Source organism: Eretmochelys imbricata, chromosome 3, assembly GCF_965152235.1.
Source record: "Eretmochelys imbricata isolate rEreImb1 chromosome 3, rEreImb1.hap1, whole genome shotgun sequence".
Classification (NCBI taxonomy): Eukaryota; Metazoa; Chordata; order Testudines; family Cheloniidae; genus Eretmochelys; species Eretmochelys imbricata.
In genome coordinates, this window is record NC_135574.1 from 201,656,360 (window position 1) to 201,673,408 (window position 17,049).

The window sequence follows — 17,049 nt, forward strand, 5'->3', positions numbered from 1 at the left end:
TAAACGTAATTTACACCTCTTTAAGTCCCCTTTATACTTCCAGGGAGCTATAAAGAGGCATAAGAACATAAGAATGGCCATACTGGGTCAGACCCAAGGTCCATCTAGCCCAGTGTCCTGTCTTCTGACAGTGGCCAATGCCAGGTGCCCCAGAGGGAATGAACAGAACAGGTAATCATCGAGTGATCCATCCCCTGTCGCCCATTCCCAGCTTCTGGCAAACAGAGGCTAGGGACACCATCCCTGCCCATCCTGGCCTCTGTCTGAGGGAGAACTGGGCCCTAAACGTATTCTTTTATTACAAAAAAACATACGAATATGTTCTCCAGTAGTTTCAGGATTTGAATTAATATTTTTCTTGGCTCATAACATATATAGTACAGGCAGTTCAGGGAAATGGTCTGTAGGTGTCCCTCTTTAAATCAGGTAATATAAGAAGAGAAAAGTACATCTTGATTCAATAACTACTGAAATCACACTAAAAATGGGCATCTTTCCAGTGACTTTAATGGGAACAGGGCCAAGGAGGGTAGTGAAATACTCCACGTTTCATAATATGTGCAAACAAGCAAATGGCTGGGAGGATGTATGAATTTTTTAGGTCACATTGTAACATACAAACTACAGTACAGCTAGCCATTATTGCACCTTCTTGGTACCATTTGCACCAAAGATACTGCCAACATAAATTAAATCCACCTTTGTATCATTCTACATGCTCTTCATGTACATCTACATTCAGTCTTATAAATGACCACTGCTTATAGCCAACTTTAGGTCATTTCACAATAAAAAGGCAAATCAAATTTTATACATGGGTATATTTTAATTGATTTTAAAAATGTTTTACATTAGCGGATATATTTCATATTTTCTGTTACATTGGGTAACACCTGAAATGATCTGCATAGTAACGGTGACATTTTTGTTTTGTTTTGAAATTGTCAGTTGCAGGTAGCAATGTAACGTTTCAAAGACAATCACAATACGTGCAAGATGCCCAGCCAGAAGCATTCCTTGGTTGACTTGCAGTAGCGTGGTGCTCTACATTTTGTGCATCAACAGTTTTGTAAGTGTAACTCAGAAGCAAAAACAAGCTTTCCTCTCTCAACCTTAAATGCGAGGCCAGTTCCTCAGCTGATTGAAATCAGCTGACTTTGACTTCCCTGGAAATACACCGATTTACACCAGCTGAAGGTCTGGCCTGGATTTTTCAGAATAAAATGTCTACTTTGTGGCCACTCCTAGATTCCTTTCGTTGACTTCCAGGGGGATTTCTAGTGTGTTAGGAATGCAGGACATGGCTCTTAATAATGAATACACTAAATTAATGCTTAGAGCAAAACTCTGAGTGGTGAATCTTCACTCCAATACCCTGCTCTCCATACATGTATGGAAGGGGAGTGCTGCGTATGCATGGAGAGTAAAATATTGGGGTTTGAATATGAGAAGAGAATTTTGCCCTCAGCTTGAAGCTTTGACTTTGAAGAGTGTTTTCATCTCCATTTGGCCATTATACTGTAGATATATCGTGTGTGTGTCCTCACCTACAGAAGAAAAGTGCTTTTGCTTTGCCTACCTGTTAAGTACTCAGTTTGGATTAATCCTGCCACCTATCCCATGTGTTTGTACTGAGATCTGTCTCGAGGAATTTGCACCTGGCTGGCTGTCAGTTTGTGGTGGATATGGTAAATGCAGACGGTTATCACAATCATCAACCCCAATATCAGACCCAAAATTAGAGGCAGGGTTTCTTCTAACTGTTCCCTCTCATCCACTGGACACTTATGTTCTGCAATTAGAGAGAGAGAGAGATGATGAAATGCTTTAAATAGTAACTTGTCCGGTAGTACAAAATGAGCTTCACCAGTGAAATACAGCTAACTGAATAATGCCTACACTGAAGTCATCTATACAGAATAAAATTATGTTCAGTAGCAATGAAACCAAGGAAAAATGATTAGTTTTTTGGTGGCTCAACTGTTTTCAAGCAAATTAAATATCATTGACCACTTTAGGCCCTGGTTCAGGACACCACTTAAACACATGCTGAACTTTCAACTAGTCATGTCTATTTATTAATTATTATTACTATTCCCACAGCATCTGGGTCTATTTTAATTGCCTTTTTTATTCTTTAAGTGCCTTCCTTTGCTGAAAAGTGATTGTAAAAATGTCACTGTTTACGCCGGGGGGGACGGACCTCGTTGTCTCTTGACTCCAAATCACCTTTGTTCGGTTTGCACATTTAAAAAGGTTGGTTTGTTTCTTCCTGACCGCCAGCCCTGTGAGTTCACTTCAGGATCCGAGAGTGAAGCCGAGTTATGGCCTAGTCATCCCTCCCCTTCTATAATCTGGCCCAGTGCAGGAGTATTAGCACCGTAGTTACAGCTGAACAGTGGGGCACACTTTGATTTCCAGATTAACAGCCCTGGATTTTGAAGTCCTTTATCTACATACCAGGGAGAGCGTGAGAAGCCGCAATGCAGGCTGCCCCACACTGACTTATCACCGTGCCTGCATCTTGTCCTGCAGGGACTATCCTGAAGGTGAAAGCTGGTAGTTCAGCCTTTGAGCCAGCTCCTCAGCTGGTGTAAACGTCAATAGAGCTCTGCTGATTTACACCAGCTGAAGATCTTACCCAGAGTGGTCCCATTGATTTCAGTGCGATGGAATGTGGGAGTAAAGACACACTGGATAAGCACTCTGCAGGATCAGGGTGGAGATGTGCATTAACGCAAGTGACCCCTTGCACTACAGGCAGCAGCCACAATTACTAGATAAATTGCATTTGCACCGTTTGCAAGCTCTTCATTTGCACAGTGCTTAGTACAATGGGGCAGGGACCTCTAGGTACAACTGCAATATATAACCATTACATACAAAAAGTGTTATTTAGACAGCACAGTCAAGCACTCAAAAGTTAGGAAATGCCAGAATCTAGTTGGTCTATACAATCTTAATTTGATGCCCTGGTGCGTATGCATTATGGTACAGTCTTTAGTAAGATGATCACATCGTATTTTTCCCATAGCACCCATGCCTTATTCACTGAACAAGATGGACAGCACTCAAGAGGCTGAAAGGGTGCTGCCAAAATTTTGCTGACAGTGCAAATGACAGAAGAAAAAATTGAAATTTTCAAAAGCCTGTCTTTGAGATTTTCAGGTGGGAAAGAAGAGGCACTTCTCTGGCCCCAGGGCTTTCCCCCTGCCAAACTTCAAATGCCTACTGCAAACAACGGAGGTGTAGGAGCGTCTCAAATAAAGGTTGTGTGAATCTTAATGGAAAGTTTTAGACAACCTAAATACTAGTCCCCCCCTATTATTAAAGATGGCCAGGCCTGGCACCCTGGTTACCTGACTCCGGAACACAGTCCTCTACCACTAAAACTAAAGGAGAGTGAAAAACCACTTGGAGAACGCTTCAATCTCCCTGGTCACTCGATTAGAGACCTAAAAGTCACAATACTACAACAAAAAAACTTCAAAAACAGACTCCAGCAAGAAACTGCTCAATTGGAATGAATTTGCAAACTGGACACCATTAAATTAGGCTTGAATAGAGACTGGGAGTGGGTGTGTCATTACACAAAGTAAAACTATTTCCCCACGCTTACTTTTTCCCCCTGCTGCTACTCACAGCTTCTTGTCAACTGTTGGAAATGGGCCAACCTGATTATCACTACAAAAGTTTTTTTTTTCTCCTGATGATAATAGCTCACCTTAACTGATTGCTCTCATTATAGTAGAGAGTATGGCAACCCCCATATTTTCATGGTCTCTGTGTGTGTGTATATATATAGATATAATCTTCCTACTGTATTTTCCACTGCATGCATCCGATGAAGTGGGTTTTAGCCCACTAAAGCTTATTCCCAAATAAATGTGTTCGTCTCTAAGGTGCCACAAAGACTCCTTGTTCTTTTTCTTTATCCTCAATGTATGCCAGCCACAGAAGAGCATAATCACTCACCCATACACAAAGCCAGGCAGTTACAGCAGGGACGTTGCTCGAATGGAATTCTGACAACTTATACCAGCTGAGGATCTGCCCCTTATTGCTGACACACTCCTGGTTCTATTACCACTCCTTTGAGCTACTGAGGCTCATAAAGCAACCGTTCAAAACTCTGGGTACAAAAAGCAGCTGGCCGTGGAGAAAGGGGCTAATCTATCTGGGGAAAGAATTCTATTATTAAGCTTTTTTTAAAACAAAAACAAAGAAGGTAAGAAAAAACATTGACATGGAAAGTATTTTAGCCATCTCCTTTTCAATTCAGTTCCTGCACTGTTTTTGCCAGAACAGTGATTAATCACCAGTACTCTGTTATAGACGTGGCCACAATTGCTGCAGTGCAGTTTAAAAAAAAAAGAGGGAGGAAGTGGCGACTGGTTATTATTCAGGATTCAAAAATTGATGCCAGTGTTTGATTAAAAACGCCCCTTCCATCTAATGACCGTCAGAATCCCACTGGACTGTTGTTTCCAACCCACAGGCATATGGGCACAAAGGCATTCCATGGTGGTGAACCTGCAAAGGCTAGCGTGGAGAGCAGAGTTGAGTGTGGATGGGCACTAAAGTAAGGGACACAAAAGCCAGAATTACATAGACCCAGTGGCCCTAATGATCTATGCAAGCCATGCAGAGGAGCTGCAACCATTCTTCTGAGTAAAAGCCAGCCACAGGAGCTGCACTCTGCCCTTGAATCACATTCAAGGAAGTTAGGCTCAAATCCTCAAAGATTTTTGAGGTGCCTAAATCCCATGGGAATCAGCTGCTGTGTGCATCACTAACAGTTACTTTACAAGCTCTGCTGGCTTCAACAGCAAAGTTTGTAAGTTCCCTGCATCAGACCTGTTCAGCTCACTGGACCGCCTGACTTCACTGCCAAAATCTTAATGCCCTTGTCCCAGTACTGAGCAAATCACTGGTTGCTGGACATGTACACCACACTGATCTTTAACATCACACCTTACAAAGTCACCAAATTTTCCACCTCACCTGCTCAATGCCACCATGTCAAACATCTTAACTCCCTTTTTTTTAAATTCATGTTTTCCAAACTAAACAAAGCATGTCCTCTGCAAGGAGAACTGTTTAAAGCCAAGTTGCACATCTCAGATGCCAACTATTATTTTAATCAGAAAAAAGTCACAGTTGTAACAGGAAATATGTATTTCTTGCAATGTTTGCATAAGTCTAATGGGCGAAAGGAAATTGATCTCTTTAAAAAAATTATTTTAGTTTACAGACTTTGGGCTAAATTATGAAGTTTTTAATCTAATTTTTTTCATATTTAATAAGGAGCAGAATTAATGATATGGGAATGCTAAGAACTATATGATTCTCATCTCTCTAAACCCAGCCAATCAAAGTCTGTAATGTTCTCAGTAGTCACAGACTATTGACTGAGGGAGCTGCCTGGGAAAAGGAGGTGAGCAACTGATAGGCTGCCTGGCCAATGGGGTTGCTTTGTAAATTCCTCAGGGATCTATGGATGAAAAGTGCTTTATAAGAGCAAATAATATTGTTATTATTTATTAATTAATGTTAATTCACTCTAACTCAACCCAAAGCAAATCTATTTAGATCCCCAGGCCAAAACCCACGGAAGTCAATAGAAAGATCTCATTGACTTCAGTGGCATTGGATCATGCCCGGTGAGCTTTGCAAAGCATCACACTATATTTGCTTTTGCTTTTATCTGATCTTCTCTATTCTTATTTTAAAAATCATATTTTAATTAGCTCCCTTGAGTCTCAGATTGTCGGTTGTGGAACTTCCTGTAGACTGTCCTGGGGAGGCATCACCTTCAACCTCTAAGAAGGGACAGTGGTGGAAGAATGTCTGGTTAGTTTAGTCAAAAAGGATTGGGAAGTCATCTCCCCTGGGTGTGTTTTGTGAGTAAGTCTATAGATCACAGGGGGTTACATGACAGGTGTTATGGGGTGTGGATGTTCCATAAGGCCACGCAGACTGGATGCACACTGGGACTAACTGCTCAAGATGGCCCCCAGGCCCAAGAGTGAGGATGGGTGGAAAAGGTCAAAGTCTGCTGTCTGGATAGGTGCTGTGGAGTTCTTTGGTGTGTAGGTGGAAACAGGATGGTTAGGGGAGAGAGAGAGAAACTGATGCAAATTACTTCCCAAATTCTTTGTCTGGCCCTCCAAGGATCTTGCCCTTCTGTCACTTCCACCTGCTGGGTGAATGGAGTGGGGTGGGGAGGGAGTTCCATAGGGGTGGGTTTGTATGGTCGTTAGCAAGACTGTCGCCCTATCCTGCAGAGGCAACATTTTCAGCTTGTTCCTCTCCTTGACTGACCCTTCTATTCACCATTTCAGAGTGGGCCACTGAGGTCTTGGCTGATCAGTGGACTCAGAGAGAGTCACAGAATCATAGCCATGGAGAGCTGGAAGGGACCACGAGAGGTCATCTAGTTGAGCCCCTTGCTCTGAGGCAGGACAAAATAAACCTAGACCATCCTTGGCAGATGTTTGTTTAACCCAGGGGTCAGCAACCTTCGGCACGCAGCCCGTCAGGGTAATCCGCTGGTGGGCCATGAGACATTTTCTTTACGTTGACTGTCCGCAGGCACAGCCCCCCGCAGCTCCCAATCGCCGTGGTTCACCATTTCCGGCCAATGGGAGCTGTGGGAAGCAGTACGGGCTGCAGGGACATGGTGGCCACCGCTTCCCACAGCTCCCATTGGCCGGAAATGACAAAATGCGCCACTGCGAGGAGCCGTTCCTGCGGACGATCAATGTAAACAAAATGTCTCGCGGCCCGCCAGCAGATTACCCTAATGGGCCGTGTGCCAAGGTTGCAGACCACTGGTCTAAGCTGTTCTTAAAAACCTCTGAGGACAGGGATTCAACAGCCTCCCCTGGGAGCCTATTCCAGAGTCACGATGTGGCCACGTGACCGCATGTAACGAAAGACAGGTGAGTTTTACGCAAGCACGTGTTTGCCAGGAGAATTAAAATGCTATGGGCCCTGATTGCCCACAGAATAAATAATCATAATACTTTGCATTTATATAGCACCTTTTGTCTAAGGAGAGCAAAGCACTTTACGAGCACTGAGACTCACAACACCTCTCTGTGGTAGGAAAGTGCTATGACTCGCCTCTTCCAGGTGGACGAAACAAGGCATGATGCAGAGGTGAAGGGACTTGCTCAAAATGAGCAGAGCAGTGGAGGACCCAGCAATAGAACCCAACACTCCTAACTCCCCAGACCCTGCCCCAGCGTTGGACCACAATTTAAGAGTGGACCAATCAAAAAATTTCAGCTGAAACACTTTCCCATCAGAAAAGAGGCTTTCATTGAAATCAACGTTTTCTGCAGAAAAATCAGGAAAATCAAAATTGAAAATTTAAATTCGTATCAAGATTAACTTCTTAGTTTGCCTACTCCTCTGTGGTGTCTCATGGGAGCTGTAGTTCTGGGTCCCTCATGCCCATATTCTCACCTATGGGCCCTACTCCCCAGCTGGCTACACAGCCCATGATGCACTGTGGTAACTCCCTGTGACCGTACCATTACAGTGCACAATTATGAGTCAAATAATTCCCATGAGTGACATTACAAGTGCTCATTGAGGGGAAAATATGCCCCCCCATCGCCTTTCCCACAATAGCAGGGAAATTTTGGCCCCAGCCCAATAAAGCGCAAAAGCACATGCTTAACTTTTAAGCACATGAGTAATCCCAGCACCTTGCAGGATAGAGCCCTTTCGTAAGCAAGAAACAACAACTTCTCCTTCTTGTCAGTTTTTTTTAAGCCAGTTGCTCAGCAAACAAAAGAGTGTCTGGAATACAACACCCTTCCCCCCCCCTCAAAAAAAAACTCAACGGTGAGCACTGACATTTATAGTTTGGGAGGCAGGCTAGTCAGATGTGGTGTCATTTATATACCTGTACCCTAAAATATACATTCTACACAAGTTGATATGAGTTATTTATGCATGGCCATTTATTCCTGAGGCGCATCATATTGTCAGAGGAAGCACAAAATATTTATTGTGTGATGCCTTGGCTTCTGTGGTGAGTGCTTATCCTATACTCAAGAGAAGGATAAAAACACCCGGGCTGATTTTCTTCTCATTTATGCTGTTTACTCTGGTATAACTCTGCTGAGTAATTCCTGACACACACCCAATGTAAGAGAGTTCAGAATCAGGCCTACCACTATGCCCTGTATAAGTTGATAGTAGGGGTTCCCCCCTCCCGTGAGTACCTATGTTGTTCCGGTTAATGGCTAAAGTGCTCGTTTTCTCGTTCAGTCTTCTATATTAGAACAGACATAAATGAGATAAAAATTAGGAAACAGTTCCCCTACCCATAGGCCAGAACCAACAAAATATGGGGCCATAGTCAAAGTTGCTGGAAAGATTCCTGTTGACTTTGGATTTGCCATGATGGGCCAGATTTGCGTTGGGTATAGGACGGAAATAAAGCAATGAATTTTTGTAAGGGGCGGGGGAAAGGGGTTAAAGACAAATATGTACTACACGTGTAATAGACATTCCATTGGGTTGGTTAACCATTAACAAAAGCTACAATTCTCTGCAAATTTCTATGGGACAGTTCCTTAAGCCAATTTGTAAATGGTAAGGACAAGAGTTCTCACTATTTAATTCATACCCACATCTCTGTTTTAAAAGGACACCAGTCCTCCTCCAGATAAAAGTCTCTTCAGATTTAGCAGGATCTCTTTCTCAATTCTAGTATATTTTAAAGTATTATGTGGCTTGCTCATAATTAATAGAAATTTTACCAAATGTGAAATTAATGAGCTTCAAAGGAGCAGGCTAATTACTGTAATTTAAGACTAGTGGGAGATCCCAAGCTGAACCAATAATAATGCACAATTTATATTTACATATATGCCCTATACACAGACGTCCCACATATGTAGTAATGATACGCACATGAAAAATGGCAGACTCATTGTGGGGCTATGTGATAACTTACATCTGTTAGGCATCTCTGACCCCTCATCTCACCTCATCTGTACGCTGCCTGCTATTTACTTTCCCTTGGTACTAATTCAAACAGCCACCATTCAAAAAAAACCCACAAGCTTGCCAAATAAATATTACATCTTTTCCTCAAAAGATAGAATTCCCACATGCAATCACAGTGTCTCTAGACCTAGCCTGGGTGGTGTCGAGTCCTGGACAAGCGACACGTTCGCATGATGATGTCCAAAAGCCCATTATGGTTCAAAAAGAAGCTTTGTGCCATTAGAAAATCAGGAAAGGCCTTTTGCGAACAGTATAAAGTGCTGGTTGCTGGCCTGCTATGCTACAAGACAGAAGACTTTACAACTTGGATATTATGTACAGACAGAAAAGCTAGCCTGGGTAATTTTAATGAGAATTTGCATATTTTAGTTTTCATTCCCTCCCCCCCCCCACCCCGGCCTGTACCGTTGTACCCATCACACTAGGAAGCCTAGATTTGCCAGTGGAGGGATACAAAAAAATAGCATCTGAAAAGTATCAAAAAACCTCTCTGAAATGTCTATAATATTTTTTCCTGTAAAGCATGTGGTCTATCAGAATACATGGTGGTGTGGCATGGTATAGAGGATTTATTTACCCCTACAGAGAAGACTTATATAATTCACTCCCATCTTCACTAGCAGTCATGCAGCCAGCCCTCCCTCCGGCTGAGTCAGTGCCTGTAACAGTGTATGTTTGCTATGTAATTTTGGGGAATCGTACTTGTGGTAATAAGCGCTGTGCTTTGCAGTAAGTGTTTGTGTTACTACACCGGGAGCTATTTCCCACAGGTAGAATTACACCATTCAATATTTTAAATGTTCTGTTTGACAAGTAACGCCGCCCTTTCCTCATCATAAGTTAATCAGTAACAGATCTGGCTACTCCATGTATTGTTTACTTCACCTTGCTTCAGTAATAATGATCGAGTTAATTCATCCGGTAAAGCTGGAATTTGCAGGGGACTGATCCTAAAATACTAACTCAGGCAAAATGACCGTTGGGCCAAACTAAACCTTTATTTAATGTTGTATAAAACTGGAGTAGCTCTAATTCAGTTAGTCAGTGGCATGACTCCAGAGGAACACCAGATAACAGAGCAGAATTTGCCTGAGTTATAAGACAACAGGATCAAGCCCCATAGAAATATCTTGGATGAAATCCTGGCTGCATTGACATCAATGGCAAAACTCCCATTGACTTCAATGGGGCCAGGATTTTACCCTTTAAGTATTAATATACTGAGTGTCAAAATAAGCATTTCAGGTACAAACATACTTGCAGCAATAAATACGTTAATAAATAAAAGCCACAGTACAAGGTTCCCTGCCTCATTCAGTGCACAAGATGGACTGTACTTGGTGGCAAAGGCAACTGTTCAATATTTCTTTTTATCTGCATTGTTCAGTGGGAGGCTCCATGTCTCATTTGCTCCACACCCTCCAAACGCTGCATTGAATAAGGACTTCTCCCTCTTTCTTTCTTTAGTGGCTTTAGTATAGCACAGATTCTGTCAGCCTCAGAAATATTAATGGATTTTATCCTCACCAGACCCCTGTGAGCTTGGGAAGTGTTATTAGTGTGATTTTACAGAAGGGGGACTGAGACACAGGGAGAACGAGGGACTTGCCTGAGGTCACATAGGAAATCTGTAGCAGAACTGAGGATTGACCCCACATCCCCGAAGACCCAGTCTGGTGCCTTGACCACAAAACCATTTTCCTCTTCCAGATCCCTGCTGTATTCACAGTACGCCATGCAACAAATGCCGTTCTCTGGACCACAGACCAATTCATCAACAGCCCCCAGCCAGTGGGGGGCAACCCCATCTTCTGAGAACGCAACAAAATCTATGGAGCACTGAGACCCAACAACAGCTTGACAGGGAAAGGTGGCAGCCTGTATCTCCCCGCCCTTCATCCCTCCTGCTGCTGTGACTGCTGCCTCTCCTCTACCCAACCCGCCTCTCCTCTACCCAACCCGCCTCTCCTCTACCCAACCCGCCTCTCCTCTACCCAACCCGCCTCTCCCCATAACCCAGTCTCAGTGCAGCGCCTCAGCTCGACCTCCCCCACCAACCCCACACACGGTCAGTTTCAGACCATAGTGCTGAAAGAAGCCTTTGGATCTCTGCCTCCTGTGTCCACCTGCACTAATCATTAGAAAGGCCCAGAGCCGCCTGCCAACTTCCCTCTGCAATCGTTATGCAGATCAATAGAATGAGGGCTGACTATTTGGATGGTGCATTACAGAATTAGTGCACGTGCAAAAAGCACCTTGATCACTTTGACAAACCACAACCAGTTGTCACTTGCCCCACAAAAGACAGACAGCCTAGGGACCACGGGCCAGGTCGGTAAAAGAATTTAGGCTCCTAGCGATGCAGATAGGCACCTGCTGGGATTTTCCAAAGTGCTTCAGCGCCTAATTCCCAGGGGGAGTTTGGAGGCAGAGATCATGCTGAATGTCCCAATAAAAGCCGGATCCTATATAGCTTACACACTCAAAACTCCCATTGAAGTCACTGGGAGTTTGGGGTGTGCAAGAGATGCAGGGCTAGGCCGGAGATTGGGCCCAGAATGATTTTGCCACACATTCCTACCTTCGCTGAAGACAAAGTCAGCACTGATGTCAAAGGGTTGAATGCGGACTTCTGACAGCACGAGAGTTACGGTTCTCTGGTGGTCGCTGGTGATGAGGGAAATGGTCTGCTGAGCTTGGCATTCGTAGGATTTCCCAGCTGGGGTGACTAAGGCAGAAAGGTGGTGGGAGTTGGCTGTGTGCTTCCCAGCTGTCGAGACCACATAAACAGCAGTGGAACAGTTAGACCCCAAAATCTGGCAGTTGCCAGTGTTGCTAAGAAAGCTAAGCCTGTGGCAATGTGCCTGGATTGCGGGGAGGTGGGCATGTGCTTTCATAAATCGATAGCTATCCTTGGGGCTGGATTGTGCCTTCTAAGCAACACAGAACTCCACTGGAAAGTGGGGCAGAGCCATCCAGTGGGAGCTCCAGGCAGCATTGTGGGAACTCTCCAGTGAGCAGAGTACGGCCACTACACCAAGCGTTAGGCGGCTGGAACATATACATCCCTCTATCCCCAGTGTAAAGTGGAGACATTGCTCCACCTTTCTCAATCAGTGTAGTGATGCCAGCAGTCCTGGCCTCATAGAGAGCTTGATCCAAAGTCCATTCAGGCACATGAGAGGTTTCAATGGGCTTTGGCTCAGGCCCCATATTCCCAGCATGCAGACAACAGCAAGGACTGCGGTTACACTTAGCCTCTGTATTGGGGTGCCAAAGAAATACACAGCTTGAGACACTCAGTTCAGGACTCAACCGAGCTCTTACTGTGTTTCTTGGAAATAAAAAAGAAGAAGATCATTGGGCAAGTGGAAATAAAGCAGAATTTTCTCATTATGTCAAACATATTTCTACATACAAAGACTGTGGATGATCAGCTGTATGGAATGATGAATAACTTCTGCCTTTCTGATCATCTGCAGCCCTCGTGTTCATCATTAGGCTTCACATAATAGAGAAATTGGGCTTCATATTTGCTCAGTGTGTGAGGGTTAATGTGTGTGTGGCTGTGCATTAGAGCCATGCAAAATATTCACTGCAAGATGAAAAACGACTCAGAAATCAAGGTTGTACATTATGTTATAGTCTCAATTATGGGAGGTGCATTAAGTTATGCAAACCTTTTTGGTGTGAACTTTATTTTTCCATTAAAATGCACCAGTTTTCAAACTCAATAGACTATGTTCTTTGTAGAAGTGGGTAAATGGGCTGTTTTTTCCCCCCAAGTGAAGCTGGCATTCCCACTGACAAAATGGCAAGCGTGAGGTTATTCCACATTTAATATACCAGCCATTTTATCAACACCAAGAATTAAGGGCTTGCAACCATTGTAAAAAATAAGGCCCTAATCCTGTATGAGAGTAACGGAGCCACCAGTCTCTGCCGGATTAGAGCCTTACAGGATGAGAAGTTTTATGTGATTATCTGCAAAACAAAAATGGTATATTTTGTACAGCTTACACGCGTGTTTATAAATACACAAATGCCATATGATCTCCCTTACAGGAGAAATGTGTTGCAAGTTGTTTTTTTAAAGATTTCTCTGAGCGATGTGAATGAAGTTGCGGATGTCCCCATATTAGAGAATTATTTTTAAATGTAACTGAACATGTAGAATGTATTTCCCCGGGGTTTTGTGCTTGGAAGAGAAATGAACTGAGGGTGGGTAAGAATTATAAATATGATATCTAATTGGAGCCAAATAGTTTCTGAAATATTCAGAGGTAGCGGGAATTATTAGGACAGAAAAGGATCTTTCAATTTATCAAGGAAACGGTGAATCATAGAATATCAGGGTTGGAAGGGACCTCAGGAGGTCCTCTCGTCCAACCCCCTGCTCAGAGCAGGACCAATCCCCAGCTAAATCATCCCAGCCAGGGCTTTGTCAAGCTGGGCCTTAAAAAACCTCAAAGGAAGAAGAGTCCACCACCTCCCTAGGTAACCCATTCCAGTGCTGCAAGTTCCCCCTAATGGCATCCCACGGAGATGCCTATCATTCATGTACAGTAAGGAAAAGGGGTGGCAGGAGGGAAAGTATCAAAAGAAAAACTCAGATGAGTGAAGAAGGAAAGACTGAGGAATGAAACAGAAGGTGGGAAGACAGTGTGTGTGGGTAAAACCAGTAGCACCAGTGCAAGCCCCTCTGACCCAACATCAGAAAAGAAAACAATAGGTAAACGTCCAACCCTTCTTACCATTGATGTGATTCGGTCCAAAGGTAGTTTCCTTCAAATTAGCCGCACATAGGACCTGAATCCTGTTCCTATTGAAGTCAATTGCAAAACACCCATTGATCTGCATGGGAACAGGATCTGGTACAGCAACAGCCAGCTGCACTGATCAGTCGTAGAGGAAGAAACTGAGCAGAATGTGGGAGGTGGGCTCCAGGGACTGAAAATACAGGCATTTCCCTATTCTCCTGCATGCAGCGTTTTAAGTGTCGACCTGCCTTTAGCTATAGTCTGCAACAGCGGATGCGGAGGGGGAATAAAGACTGGGGAGGGTTTTCCAGCAGCTGGATACCGCCTTGGTTAGAAAACTCGCTGAATTTCCCTCCCAAAGGCAGTAACATTGCGCTCCAGCTTTGCCTAGCAAGCAGACTGGGGGAAACACGGTTTTCTCACCACGGCATGGAGAACACCTGGTGACTGCGAGCAAATTGCCCCCCCTCCAAAAAAATAAAAAAAATAAAATAAAACCGGGGGGGGAGGTCAGTGTACCAGTTGGGGGGGAGGTCAGTGTACCAGTTGGGGGGAAATTAGTTTGTTCCTATGTTCCTTCCTTTTCTGTTCATGCTCTAGGCCTGGGTGAAAAGTTGCATTTCATAGGCCTGGCCCATACGCTGGGACGAATGGACTATTTAGCTGTATTTTCAGTAGACAAACATTGCATTTCTAATTAAATTGGATTGTAGTAAACACGCCTCTTGATTTCATCATACACCCCGGCCTCCTTCCGCTTTACTCCCGGGCACACAGCGACTGGTTCCGTTTGCTTTTTTATTTTCATCTACAACAACGGTCAAGGGAAAAGCAGCCCTTTGGCCTGGGTAAAGGCCCTTTTCCAGCCAGCACTTACGATTGACAGCATCTTTGAAGTAGGTTCGCTCCGAAGAATCATAGATAAACTGGATCTTGTTCATTTTCCAGACCGCCTCCTGCCTTTTGGATGTGTTGTGGCCTTCCTGCCAATCAAATGAATATGTGTGTGTGTGTGTGTGTGACCATTTCAGTCAATGAACTTCCCGGGCATTAAAATGTACAGCTCGGGTCGTTTTGATGATGCTTGTGGCTCGTTTTTTACCACGATCGCATCTCACTGAACACACACCGAGAGCAGGATTTCACGCCCTGTGGGTTTCCCTGTCACCCGCTACAAGGACGCCGAATTTAAGACTTTCGGGCTGATTTTGCTGCCTTTGGGTTTTAGTCAACAAGGAAAACAAAAAGCAGGCCCCTTGGGCGCACCGCAATCACACAGCCACGCACCTTGATAAAATGCAGTTTGAGGGTGTACACTCTGCCTAGCCAAGATATTTGGAGTTCCGATTCGGTCGTGCCGCAGTTTCCTCTCACGTCTGCTCCTCGGGAAAGCGGAATATCAGCGTCCTCGGTTATCAGCTAAATGCACAAACAACACAACACACGTTCAAAACCAAAACCAACACAAGAAGAAGGCCCGATTACCCACCCCAGTCCCAACTGTGAAGGATTCGGGACAACAGAAGGGGATCGTTTACATCGGCTCCGATATAAGACAACAGCAGAAACAAGGTGGTCCTTCCTCCCCGCCCCCAGCCAAGGAAAAGATATGCCCTTAAGGGTAGGAACAAAAAGGGGAACATGCCGTAATGCAGATACATTTGCCTATAGGGAACCGGCTTGTTTCCTGACGCTATTTCACGGCATTGACAACTTGCGCTGTCCAAATGCAGCTGTTATTCCCTATTCTTCATCATGCCGCGACTGTTTCTGCGGGCAAGCGCATGGACACCAGAGAGGGGTTTTCAATTGGCATCAGGATCTGTCTCCCTAAAGTTGGCCCACCAGACCCACGCTTTTGTATTCCCTTGCTCGTAGGCAGCGGAGTAAGTAGCGGGCGGGGGCTGAGATCTTCATTTTGAGCCCGGGGCAGGAGGGGCTTGCCTTTGGGGCGCGATGCGGAGCGAAGACACGTGCATCGCCCTGTGAAAGATCAGCCCTGCGAGCTGAAAGCGGGACCCTGCGGGGGAACCCAAATCCCCGAGCTGAAAGCACGTCTTACGTCGACATAATTGCTGGCCGACACATCGTAAGGGACCATCAATTTGGCTGCAAATTCTGCCATCAGACACGTCGTCCCGTTGTCCCGCACCACAAAAATATCCTTTTCGGGACTGGTGGAAAGCCCGGAGAGGTTCTCCACTTCTTGCTCGGCCCCGATTCGAGCCATGGCATCTGCGGAACAAAACGGATACGTGTGGAAACGCCCGCCTCTTGCGAGGGCTCCCTCTGCTTCGGAGCTTGCCTGGGGGGGGGGGGGGGTGGGACCGGGGGGGGGCAAAGAAAAAGTGACACCTTTGCCCTGCTCTTCTGCAGCCAAGTACCCACCCCCCAAGCCCCCCTGAAGCCCTTAGCAGGAAATTAATGGGCTTTATTGTAAGCGCTTCTCTGGGCCAGGCGCCCGCCTGTAACGCAGCCCAGTGGCTGGGCGCCACGACAGCCGCCCAAGGATGCTCGCAGCTCCCCACCCGCGGGCCCCACCGCCGATCGAGCGCTGCACCCAGCCGCCGCCTCTCGCCCCAGCCGGCCCGGGCGCTACTCACGGAGAAGGCACAGCAGGCCCGGGACGCGCAGAAGGCGACCAGCTCCGAGCCTCACATCCATGCTTCTCGCCGCCGGGCGCTGGGGCCGGGAACTGCTGTCGGGGCTGCGCTGGCAAAGAGCTCCCGGCTCTGGCGCTGCACGGTCAGGCTGCGAAATGCACCGAGCTCGCAGCTTGGCAGGGAGCTGGGGGAGGAGGAGGAGGAGGAGGAAGGGGAAGCGGGGGGGTGGAGGATTGCTGCGGGGGGGAGGTGGGGGAGCTGTCCAAGGTACCCCGCGCTGGAGCACAAAAGCAGAGGCTAGTTCTGAGCTTGCTTCCGGACCTGCTCCTGCCAGCAGCCCTGCAAATGGATCCAAACGCTTCGCCTGCTCGGGAAACTTAATGGCACGCGTAGGAGCATCTGCGGGGGGGGGGGCTCTCGGTGTTCAAAGAAACCCTCGGGGCTCTGGGGAGAAGCTGCAGCCTGTGAAGGATCCTGCTTCAGCCCTAGACAAGCAACTGCTCCGGCAAGTCCTGGAGCCGGGCTGCTGCTCTCTAAAACGGGGTGTCGAGGCGCTGCGGTGCCCCTGCCGCCCCTCGCTCGCTGCAACTGCGCCGACCGCAAGTCAAGGCCTCTGGCGGTGTAGGGGGTTGTTTATGCATAGGCTCCGCCAGTCA

The 17,049-nt window shown here is 45.9% G+C and overlaps 1 protein-coding gene across 1 annotated transcript; it reads right to left on the reverse strand.

The window, feature by feature from the left end:
* Positions 1-1,613: 1,613 nt before the first annotated feature.
* Positions 1,614-16,454, reverse strand: LAMP5 (lysosomal associated membrane protein family member 5). Its single transcript, XM_077812055.1, has 6 exons — positions 16,394-16,454; positions 15,853-16,025; positions 15,078-15,209; positions 14,668-14,773; positions 11,612-11,800; positions 1,614-1,792 (listed from the first exon to the last, which is right to left on the reverse strand). Exons 1-6 carry the CDS (start codon positions 16,452-16,454, stop codon positions 1,614-1,616), a joined length of 840 nt encoding a protein of 279 aa, XP_077668181.1.
* Positions 16,455-17,049: the final 595 nt, after the last annotated feature.

What these genes read in the sequence shown, in the direction of transcription:
- LAMP5 (XM_077812055.1), bottom strand. Translation starts at nt 16,454, where the DNA reads ATGGATGTGAGGCTCGGAGCTGGTCGCCTTCTGCGCGTCCCGGGCCTG. An exon ending in GGGCCTGCTGTGCCTTCTCC is followed by an intron (nt 16,026 to 16,393) that starts GTGAGTAGCGCC and finishes TTTGTTCCGCAG; the next exon opens with ATGCCATGGCTCGAATCGGG. An exon ending in CTTCAAAGATGCTGTCAATC is followed by an intron (nt 11,801 to 14,667) that starts GTAAGTGCTGGC and finishes TGGTCTCGACAG; the next exon opens with CTGGGAAGCACACAGCCAAC.